This window comes from Mizuhopecten yessoensis, unplaced genomic scaffold (assembly GCF_002113885.1).
Source record: "Mizuhopecten yessoensis strain PY_sf001 unplaced genomic scaffold, ASM211388v2 scaffold3229, whole genome shotgun sequence".
Classification (NCBI taxonomy): Eukaryota; Metazoa; Mollusca; class Bivalvia; order Pectinida; family Pectinidae; genus Mizuhopecten; species Mizuhopecten yessoensis.
Window position 1 is genome coordinate 1,054,612 of NW_018404940.1, and position 12,665 is coordinate 1,067,276.

Below are 12,665 nucleotides of genomic sequence, written 5' to 3' on the forward strand. Positions count from 1 at the left end.
GTTTTTGAAATTGTTTTTCAGATGTACACAAGTCTTAATGTATAAGGCTAAAAAAAAGTAATTGTGTTTCCGCCACTATCCTCAAAAACAAATGAAAGGCAGGTTGACATTGTTTTTTTATTTTGGAAAATATTTTTAATAAGCTTATATAGAGCAGGAGGTCTGTATCAGTGCATACCACTAAATGCCAATAAAAACTTTAGGGTATGCAAACAATTTAATCTATGGTAGGTACAGTTAGCAGAAACACACAAGATTCTTTTTATTTGGCCCAACAATAGGTACTAAAACCAGCTAATGGAATCCTAAAAGCTTCGGAACCCTTTTGTTTGGTACCCATATCTTTAGGAGGATATACATATCCAGCAACTAAACGTCGAACAAGATCAATATTATTAGAAGTTGTGTGCCCCTGTGATTTGAGTAGGCTATTCAAACTTAACATAGACTATATCGTAAGTCACTCCATCAGTTAGTGATAAAATCGCTTACCTGCCGTGAACTTTTATGAATGAGGGATGATCAGGTTGGGGAAAACCACCAACTTGCATATAATACGCAAACTCGCCTATAATACGCCAGTTGGAGTATGGATTTGTTACTAAAAATAACCCAAATCGCTTTAACAGTAACTTTTGCAAGATATTATTGAAAATCGCATTAATTTACGACAAGGTAAATAATATTTGGCTAAAAGATGTTTACTATAAGCGTTAGCTACTTAGAAACTTGATGTAACTTTACTGGAAATATTGCATCTATTTTTGGTACTTTCCCACATGCAAATAAAGTTTATTTTCGCATTTGTATCATGTTTCATGACTGAATAAATGCAACTTGGACAAACAATTGGAAAAAGTTAAGATTAAAGTGATTTTGGCTATTTTTAGTAACGAATCCATACCCCTATTGGCGTATAATAGGCGAGTTTGCGTATTATACGCAAATTAGTGGTTTTCCCCGACCTGATGATATAACNCTAATGCTTCTGTCCTTGCAAATGAGGCTTACTTGTTGTATTCATATAATAAAACAAGTAAATGGTTGAAGGACCTTCCAAAAGGAGAAAAGGATAAGTTACTGGATTTGTCAAGAAAAGAGGGAAGAGAACTGAGGGAAAGTTTTAAGGAGAGGCTTCATGAAATACAGATGAAACAGGTAGAAGCACAGAAAAGAAGAAAGGAAGAACTACATAGAAAGGAGGAAGAGAGACTGCAGAGGCAGGAAAGTTTGACAAATGACATCTGTTATTACGGATTATGGCAAAGCAACGAGCAAATTCAGGAAGGAATAAACCGATTAGAAGAAGAAAAGGTGATTATTGGAGCATTACAAGCACAACTAAAATTTAGGAAAAACGTTTTAAAACAAAAGCATGAAAACAAAAAAGTATTTAACTTTTCTTTAAAATTATCAAATGGAAAGTACAGAAAGCTATCAAAAGAAGAACTCATAGGCAATCTACAAGAGCTTGTATCAAGCGCAGCATCGGCCACAACAACAGAACATCAATCTGGGGATGTACCACTTCTTGTTAATAAAAAGATTGAACACAAATTCACAGACAAAACTTACAAAGGCCATGTGATTGGAGTTGTGCCAGGATTTCCAAAATGGTATAATGTGAAATATGATGAGGATGAAGCTATTTATGTGTACAATTTGATACAGGACTATAAAAAAGGAGATATTAGGATAATTGTTGAAAAGTAGTTAATGAACAAATGTTTAATGTGCAATGAGACAATAACAGAGTGAACAGTACTAGTTAGTAAATTTTTTAACTCAAAGCCTTTTACTGTGCATTCTGCAAGTGACAGTTATTTTCAAGCAGCAAAACTTTTAAAGAGAATGATTACAATTTCATCATGTTCATAGTGTCACTGTTTGTGGTAAATATTGGAAAAAATTGTGGGCATGGACACTTCTTGTGTTTGGAGAGTGAAGTCTTCAGTTATTCAGATGGAAATTGACATGGAAAATGGATGAAGATTAAAGATGGATACTATATATTTCTGTGTAAGAAATAGTTCAGTCAGCATGATTTTGTTAATAAGTTGCAAAGTTGGTATCTTGCATACAAGTTATGAAATAGAGACAGGAATTTAACATGTTTGTTTATTATACTAATCAAGTTTAAGAGTAGCATTTAGATTTTTGTTGATTCGAAATACATTGTTTGCATGTTTCAGAGACATTTACAGATATTATTTTGTTGGATGTATTGTTGATTTGCACCGCATTATTAGTTATCAATGTTTCATGATACGTTCATCTGTAGTCAGTAGTTTGTTTATTAATTTTACAAAAAAAATCTCACTGCATGTTTTATAAACTTACAATTTCTGGGGTTTTGTGGTACATATTCATAGTTTTTGTAGATATATACATTAGATTAAAATATTTCACAGATATTATGCTCAGCATGCAAGTTATACTTTCTTGTTACAAGTACAATCAAACCTGTCTATAAAGGCCACTCATGTGTCAACAGAAATGTGGCCTTTATATACAGGTTCATTTACAAGGAAATGGGTTAGTGGGATCTTTGATAAGTGACCTTTGTAGACAGGTGTTTGCTTAATACAGGTGGTTGTGTACAAGTGTAAATGAGTGCATATATAGCTGAAAGTTGAGGTTTGTTTTTATTGCTTACATGACATTCCTTTGCAATAGAACAAAAATTTACAAAACCAATATCATAGCACTTGATGATGTAGATTGAAATATTTGGAAACTTTCCATGTTTCACAACTATACCTCAATTACCAGGTAATGGTATGATTGATTGTAATTATTCTGTTTAGTTTACAAAACTTATATATGTTTTTATTTCTATTTTCAGTTTTTCTCCAATTGGACATTGGTTTTGACGCTTCTGGATCAGCCTATTCACAGTACAGAATCGCATATTCTTTTTCGGTAAAACTTTTTTTTTTTTTAATAATAATAAAGTCTTAAATGCAGTATACAACATATGCTTCCATTTTGTTTTAATCAAGGAGCCTGTCCAGGCACAGCTACTGGAATTATAGATGTAGCTACTTGTAAAAAAATATTTAGCCTCCTTACAAAACAATTGAGACAAAGGGAACAGGAGGTGGTCTAATTGTCAGAGGAGTTTGTGGGAAAGGGTGATCAGGGGAATAGTAAGAGACCAGCTGTGGAATGGTACCCAAGTGTGCCTGCAGTATAAAGTCAGTTAAAGTTTTCCTCTAGTGTATGCAATGAATCGGAAATATCACCCACATAGTGCTACCACATCCTTGGTGAAGTCTTCATATGACAGTAGTTCAATGTTTCCTGAAGATTTGGGTCAAATCAATTCATAAAATAAAAAAAACAAATGGAGAAGTTAACAGAGGAGTTCTCATAAAACGAAACGAATGTGTGTACATGCAGGATGTCCCATATTTGACTCCACAGAGATCTAGCTATATAGTACATTTGTATATTTGGGTTTTGTGCTTTTTAGACTTATAATCCCATGTAAAACTGGTTCATGGTCTAATATGTGATATAATGGATATATTTTTATATAACTATGAAGAAGTGAGGTATTTATTTCTGAAATTGATGCAAATATCAAAGTGCTGTCTTTTATGCCTATTTTTATGGAGGGGGTACCCCTGGTTGAGCAGATTTTTACATATGTTCTACTTAATTAAACCCATTTCCATTGCTATTATTCAAAAGATGAAACTCTCAGCTAAATAACTGTGAAAGAATGTTTGAAATATATCAAAGAATGAAAAAGTTACAGAAAGAGGTTGTTTTATAGCCCAAAACAAAAAAACGCAATTTATGATCCTTTCATTTTCTCAACTTCAATCTGTCATAACTTTCTCATTTATTAACATATCTCCCCAAAATTTGGTGCGTTTTCATCAGGATGACAAGAACTTTAAAATGAGGTACAAAATAGCTCCAAAATGTGATTTTGAAAAAATTCGATAGCATTGCTAATATAACCCCTTATTTCAATGACTTCTGATTTTAAGAAAGATTATTCATTTGGAACAAAAATAAACCGAATATAGTTATACTGTTGATCTGTACGACTGTACGAGCTAAGGCAGTAATTTTCATTCTTCGATTTCCTATATCAACGTCATTATCGGTGTCAACAATGTCATTGATGGTCAATGTCATCTGACGCAACACATTCAAATACAGAATGAACGAATAATTGAGCCTCCTTCCGCTAAATTATAATATTTACCTCCTTTCTGTGTCAAATGGATGCACCGTGGCAAAGGATATGATTTTACAGGGTTACAGAGTAACGATCGGTGTAAAAGACGCAAGTCTCTGAACACACATGTTCTCATGGAGGCCGCCATTTTGAAAAGGTAGAGTTACTCCCCCTAGAACACTCAAATGACAGAAAGGTCATTGAATGAGGCCTGTTGTTAACCAATTTTTATTGTGGACATAAACAATTACTTTTGGTTGATGGATCTCTATTGTACAGTCCAAGTCAATGAAACAAACATGTCACAAAATGCTATATGGAGAACACTGACATAAAGGTTGGGTAAAAATGCATGAGAATGTATGGGAGGAAAAGTTTTAACTGTACATTATAATGAGTCCCCTCCCTTCTCTATGATTAGATTCTAAATCACCAAAGGAATTTTGAAATATTCAATTTGTTGTACAATAAAACTGATTTCAAGGATCCCATTTTCATTTTCGAATATAAACAAAATAATGAAGCTTTTCTTTTCCAACACCACAAAGGGAGTATCTGACTGCAGTGGAAAAAATAAATACAATATACAATTACTACGTAACCATGTCATGGTGCTTCGTCAGGTTTTTGTTTTTAGTTGTAGTTGATGCAATAAATGAAAGATGGCCACCTTACAGAGTACAGCTTGAGCTTGTCTATTTCCCCCTCTCATAGGCAAAACCAGCCTAGACAACAACATAGGAGACTTGCACTGCTGTTCCAAATATGTTCATTATTATTTCTACAATCCCAACCCCGAAAAACGTCAGTCACAAACGATCAAAGACACATAGTTAGCCGTTCCACAAATTTTACAACTTATATCAAGCCCTTTCCCTGTACAATAATATTTTTTAACAAAATTTCATGATGGCAGAACTACGTAAATAAGCTATGTATTATAAATTAATTATTCACGCACCGAACCACACGCATGCGCACACATATAAACATGCACATGTAGATAAAGGAAGAGAGAGAGATAGGGGGATGGTGAGAGGGGAGGAGAGAGAGAGAGGGGAGGAGAGAGAGAGAGAGGGAAGAGGGGGTTAGAGGGTCCGAATTTTTAAGATTACTAGATAAGTACTGCAACAAGACTGTAAATTTAAGAAAATATATATCAGACCACGTGGTTGTTCTCCATGCGAACGGACTAGTTATACTATTCGCTGTTCACAACTTTCTTCTGATCAATGTTCATCACTTCCCGTGCTATTATAACTTCCTCCTGTTCACTCCGCTCTTGCTGGTATTTCCGTTTCAACTAGTCCGTCCGCACAGAGAAAGACCAAACACACGACTTCATTATATTTATATATATATATACGTATATTTGTATGTTGCAACTCGTTTTGTCAATCTATTAGTATTAGTAAGATACATGTATTAATAAAGATGTCGATTTTGAGGGATGGAGGGTGTTAAAATCTGTTCGAGTCTTGTATATATTGCTGAGTATTCATGAATATAATTTTGTTTTCTTGTTCCGAAATTGTTATATCTCCAAAAAGAAGTAGATTCAATGTAAAGGGGATGTATGCATTCAGTTCACGATAAAAGTTTAATTCTCTGTTAAACATAATTATCACAGTTAAAAAAGAAATGGAAGGTGTCTTCAATAGGGTAACCACACATACAACGTTGGTCATCAACCAGGTTAACTCGGGATAGATCGTTTTTCAAAGTGCTAGAACGGTTTCTTAGTTTTGTATGTAGGATGTTATTTTTTCTATCACCGTAGAAAAAGTAATTGGGTACATGGGGCAAATGTTTGTCTCTAATGGCATTTTTAAACGATGAAAAAGAGGAGCTATGCCTAACTGATTCCAAAGTCTAATAGTAGAAGGAAAGTAAGACATGTTGGATAACTCTAGTCTGTTGTTAGGCAGGTTGTAGTTTTCGGCGTTTCTAATATTATATTGACCATTTTCGACAAGGGGAGGGAGTAGAGTGTTTAGATAGTTAGGAGTAATATTATGATGAATTTTATAAAATAATTGCAGTTTCCGACGGGACCTCATGTGGGCTAGGGATTCCCATCCCGTTTCAGTATATATAGATTGTCTACTAGCATAGGAAGGTAAACCGGTGACAATACGTCCTGCCTCTAATTGTAACTTTTCTAACTTGTCTGTATCTGTAAGAGTACAACCATCCCAAACTTCACAGCAATATTCTAGAATAGGAAGTATAAACGATCTATATATCTTATTTAATGTAGGGCGATTTAGATTATATTTCAATTTACGGAAAACACCTAATTGCTTGACTACTTTTTTTTTTACAAATATTGTCAATATGATAGCTCCACTTACAGTTAGCATCGAGGAATACTCACAGATGTTTATGGTTATCAACAAAGTCTATACTGATATTATTAAAGTCTATTTCAATCAGGTGATCTAGTTCTATATTAGAAATAAGTAAAGCCTCTGTGTGTGGTCATGTACGGCCAGTTCCAGGTAGCTAGGGAAGGTGCACTGGTACACAGGGAGGACTCACGGTATTCCCCAGGACAAGTCTCGGGACGAGATTCTCGGAGGGGAAAATAATGTAACAGCTAAGGACTTTGAGAGGAAAATACTTCGCTTCTGGCAAGCTAGTTTTTCCAACGATGCGGTATAACCCGGGGACCCGCTCACTAATTCAGCAACGTTGAGCGTGGTCAGTAGTTGGATGGGTGACCGCCGTACGTTACAGTAAGGCAGTAATTTTGCCCTCAAATATCCTTGGCTGTTACATTATTCCACAAATGTTTCGACCCGAAACTTGGCTTCGGGATTCCCGTAAGTGTCCTCCCCGTGTATCAATGTACCTTCCCTTACCAACGGGAACTGGCCTTTCAAAGTACCTCAGAATCACACTGCCTGCCACCAAACCTAACGTGCGAGCGGGCAACCATTGAGACCACGCTCGATGTTGCTGAAGTATTGAACGCGTCCCCGGGTTATACCGTATCGCTAGAAAGGGTAGTTTGCCACTTAGGCTACATTTCCCCTTTCTTTCCTTGACTGTTACATTACATTCTTATCTGTCGCCCAGTTTTGGCTGGTTTTTGTTCCCTCGGGTTCTGTTTACAATAAGGACTGACGATTTTGTTGACATACTGTCTGTCATCCCGATATTACGGTCCAGACTCAGTCTTTACGTGAAGCCATCGCCTTATGATATGCTCAGTCCCGAGGTGTAACAAGATGTCTGTGTTTATCCTATGTTTTATGTATACTTACATGTATCTCGACGGGTTCCAAAGAAAGTCTTTCTACATTTCATTGACATTGGAGAATTTCTTGACCCAAGTTCCCTTTAGAAAGGTGGTGTTAGAGACAGGAACATTAGCTTTGTCTAACAGGTAGATTGTCCAACGAAGTTCTGGTTCCTGTAGTCGTGAAGTCGACTACAACGATGGTCTTGCATTTGGTTAAGAAGGGCAGGGTATACTGGTCACATATACATAAAACATTTTATTACCATGATTGGAAGTTTCGACAATCTTCTCCAAAGTTAAATGATGTGGTTAGCTTTAAATAGTGTTTGCTCTTATTTCTCTTGAGCATTATCTTCTTGTAGGGGTTAGTGCTGTCAGGTCTCTATCAGGTCAATTTGAATTCCTTCAATCATAAACTGTCTGTTGGAGTGGTACAGAAATGTTTTCTTCATTAGGGTGGTTACCAATTGGCAAATATTTGAAATTCAAAAGAGGTGTTATGGTGTACAAATGTATAAATAATCTGGTTCCAGGATATCTTTCTAATCAATTTAATTTGTCTAACAACAGATATACTATATCAGTATCCCAAAACTCTGTCAAGGTACCCAAACACCGTACCACATTTTATTCCAAACACTTTTTGGTACAAGGGAGNTAGATCAGCATCCCAAAACTCTGTCAAGGTACCCAAACACCGTACCACATTTTATTCCAAACACTTTTTGGTACAAGGGAGCCAGATTTGGAATAATTTACCGGTTGAAGTACGACTCTCTTCCTCCTTGACAAAACTCAAACAAAATATGATTGGTAACATTAAGAATGCGGTTTAATTGTCTTTTATTTTTACTATTATACTTTTTAGATACAGCTTTGATTTGTTTTATTTTCGCTATATTAGCGTGTATACTGTCAATTTTTAGCTTTTGCTACATTAGCATTTATGTAAATTAGACAATTTGTCTTTTAATGAAAACCATAATAGTGGGTTAAGCACGGAATATATTTCGTGCTTCTGTGATAATTTTATTGTAATTGTATTGAACGACCGTTTAAATTATGAAATAACTGTGATATGAATTGCTGTTTTAGTAGACCAACAATTATTTTATGTACATTTATTTGCTGTGATACTACTGTCTTTTAACTAACCAATTTTACAAACAGAGGACCCTGTGGAAGATTAGCTTTGCTAAACAGGTTTTGTATCCTCAATAAATAAAGTTTATTATTATTATTATTATTATTACAGCCGAGAAGCTACCTGCAGGTATATGCTGGTATGCAGGTGAATCCACCAAATTTTCATACGCAAAAACAAAACAAAAGCTCTGCTTGTTGTACTCCCTTGTCCCCCTACCAAGGCCCTGTCCCGGACCCGCTCTTAGGAATCCACTCCGAACAAGGGCGAGCTACGCCCCAGGCTATGGTCGTTCCTTAGACGTAGCTCGAGAAATGATTTCCCTGATTGGTGAGTATTTCAGACATGTTTTTGGGCCCTGTAGATAGAGAAGTCGAGGCTAGGATTGTGCTTTGATGTTCCTATATTGATGTATACATGGGCTCTGATGTATCGATATTGTATATTGATGTATACAGCAGCTCTGATGTATCGATACTGTATATTGATGTATACAGGGGCTCTGATGTATCGATACTGTATATTGATGTATACAGAGGCTCCGATGTATCGATACTGTATATTGATGAATACAGAAGCTCTGATGTATCGATACTGTATATTGATGTATACAGAAGCTCTGATGTATCGATACTGTATATTGATGTATCGTTAAGGTTATTTCAACTGATCCATGTACATTCTCATGGCTGTCAATCTTCCTGTCATTCCGCTATGAGTTTTAGTTCATCGATACCTTGGAGAAATGAACTCCAGCACGCGACCATGTCTTCGCCTATATGATAATTTCCAGGTTGGCGATAACGTACCTTGGATGTCGTGTTCTATACACTAAGGTAATTCCTTACAAAGTGCCTCAGCGAGTTCGTACATATGATGTACCACGCTTTTCCTTGTTTGGATTATATAGATCCTATAGGGAAATTGGTATCAATTGATGAAATCAATGTATCCTCACCGATGCTGACGAGGCCACAGTTATAGTTACTATGGTTACTATTAAATGGCGCCACATGTGGTTCCTGAAGCGGTTTCGTATTTTTACGGGTTCAATTATGTCTTCTTTTTTATTTCAGATTCTGAATGGTAATCTCTGTAGCCCTTTACTGCCCTAAGTTTTACTTCCATTTTTGTTCTTGTGTGTTGACGTGTTTTTTTGTATGTAGACCTCAGTATCTACACTGAAATTGTAGTGAGTATACCAGCGTGTGATACACGGTATCAACATAGGGACCCTTTTCCTTTGTGTCTGACAATATCATGTCAATTGTGTGTTTACATTTCAACGATAGATTAAATTACATCTATGTATAAACATCCCTTCTAAATTGTTATACATTAGGAAATAGACAGTTTATAGTTTTTTATGTGATACAATTTATTAGAGTTGCAACATTTAGGAAACTGTAATTTGAGTGTGAGAATGACGGACAGGCACGCACAAAAACAGCGCTGTGTCACTTAGATACTGTGTACAAGCTCTACACATCGTCCAGGCAGACATATCTACACACCGTCCAGACGGACATATCTACACACCGTCCAGACGGACATGTATACACACAGTCCAGACGGACATATCTACACACAGTCCAGACAGACATATAAACAATGGATCACTGTGTCACTTATGTACTGTGTACAAGCTTTACACATCGTCCAGGCAGACATATCTACACACCGTCCAGACAGACATATAAACAGCGGATCACTGTGTCACTTAGGTACTGTGTACAAGCTCTACACACCGTCCAGACAGACATATCTACACATCGTCCAGACAGACACATAAACAGCGGATCACTGTGTCACTTAGGTACTGTGTACAAGCTCTACACACCGTCCAGACAGACATATCTAAACACCGTCCCGACAGACAGACATACACACCGTCCCGACAGACATATAAACAACGGATCACCGTGTCACTAAGGTACTGTGTACAAGCTCTACACACCGTCCAGACAGACATATCTACGCACCGTCAAGACAGACATTTAAACAACGCATCACTGTGTCACTTAGGTACTGTGTACAAGCTCTACACACCGTCCAGACAGACATATCTACACACCGTCCAGACAGACATATAAATAATGGATCACTGTGTCACTTAGGTACTCTGTACAAGCTCTATACATCGTTCAGGCAGACATATCTACACACCGTCCAGACAGACATATAAACAGCGGATCACTGTGTCACTTAGGTATGGTGTACAAGCTTTATAAGCAAACCCCCACCCTCCCTAAAATCAAGTACACACGTTTCCCTCGATGGAATATCTTTTTATAATATTCACTATTGTCACCACAGTAATTCCTTCTTTTTTGCAATGTGCAATATAACTTTGAAAACTAAATATCTTGAAAATATTCTTTACATTTTATTTAATATTACAGTATTTTCAAAATTGAAATTAATTCAAAAGCAATTTGTTCTCGAAATCATGATCCCCCTCCCTAAATAAATAATATTATAATTTTTCACACCTACCATAAGATTTATATTATTAACTTAAATAGTTACCAGCAGCTCGGCATTTCTATATGATTTACCTTGATTTACCTTGATCCGGATGGCCGGGATATATGCTTAAAGCTCGTATTGGCCCAATATAAATTGAATATATAGATCAGTATGTCAATAACTTGAATAAACACAAACCTCTCAAAAACTTACATACTATTATATAAACCAGTTTCTCAGTAACTTAACATAATATAGACCATTATCTCAATAACTTTGCACAGGTATCTGTATAACTTAAACAGTATCTCAATATCTTAAAAATATAGACCAGTATCTCGGTGACTTAAAAAGGCGCAGTGTGTCACACGAAACTATCTGTCTGTTTTAAATTACACAACTTTACTGTAACGTGTTTCTCCCGTTTACTATAATACGCAATGAAATTATTCCGCTTAAATGATCTGCAACATTTGTCGGAGATTTGCTGCCGCCGTGACTAGGATCCCCTGTATTAGTGGTGTAATCACACTATCAGTTACACTATTACGGCCAGATAGCCATCGCTATCCCGGACAAAGCCCTATAAAACAACTCTTTTCTTTCAGCGATATTAATTTCAAACCTTAGTATCGGGTGAGTGTTATTTTCTATACCAGTGAAATTGTTCGTTTTTAGGTGTACAATTTGCGAGCATGATTAGCATAGGGTATTTACTTTTTTATTAGAGGGGGTGATTTATATGTTACGTGATACGGGGACGGGTGTTTAATTGGCAGGTATGGTTAGCTTGATGTTACTTGTACCCTTACGTCACCTACACAGTACCGCAGTCATCATACCAATGTCTGGAGATACACTGACAGACACATCTCCCTTTCATCGTTGTTGACGTTTCCGACAATACATGGTCATTCATGTTGAATGAAATAAAAAACAGACAGCTGTTTTTATATATACGTTGTCTTAATTTTCTGTTTGAATACATTTTTGATAAACTTTCATATATATGTGTAAGTGTATGAATATAATTTATATGTACAACTTAACATTCGGTTCCACGGATATCAAAATGATTCAGCGGGTTTTATTTATTTATAAATTATAATAATATAAAGAAAATGAAAGGAAATCTGCTCCCAATTAATCATAGTTCCTTGTTGGGTTTCAGGTAGAGATGTTAGGAGATTAGAGAGGTGTGCACTTTAATTATAAACCCCCTTGTCATTGTGACGGAAGGCTACACGCGCGATCGTGCGACCCGCACTTGTTACCGACACGCAAACCACTGATCACAGATAGCGTTCTCATCAAAGTCTGAAGAAGTATTCTTTTCCAGAGATCAAACAATTTCAGATTATTACAAAAGGCATTAATAATCCTCATATTTTGCCTGAAGAATACTGAAACGATCAAATCTTGAAGTCAAGGCAAAACTAGTGACGTCGAAACAACGGTATAAATGATCTGTGTAAGACTATTTTTTTTTAATTTTAAGAAATGCTACTACAGGGACGTCAAGATGCATGCATACTTGAAGTCAAAACATCGTACGCGTACAGCATCGACCAACATAACAGGGGAGGCAACATAACCTATGAAGTATAAAT

General features: G+C 36.2%; 1 protein-coding gene and 1 long non-coding RNA gene across 2 annotated transcripts in view; one reads left to right on the forward strand and one right to left on the reverse strand.

Annotated features, from left to right (window-relative positions):
* LOC110447145 (heat shock protein 75 kDa, mitochondrial-like) overlaps window positions 1-4,346 on the reverse strand; it is a 39,392-nt gene extending 35,046 nt beyond the window's left edge. The window contains exon 1 of the mRNA XM_021492623.1: window positions 4,223-4,346. Within this exon, the coding sequence (XP_021348298.1) occupies window positions 4,223-4,343 (121 nt within the window). The 5' untranslated portion in view covers window positions 4,344-4,346. The remainder of the gene's footprint in view (window positions 1-4,222) is intronic.
* Window positions 1,718-2,972, forward strand: LOC110447146. Its single transcript, XR_002462566.1, has 2 exons — window positions 1,718-2,019; window positions 2,846-2,972. It is a non-coding gene; the product is annotated as an uncharacterized LOC110447146 (long non-coding RNA).
* Window positions 4,347-12,665: the final 8,319 nt, after the last annotated feature.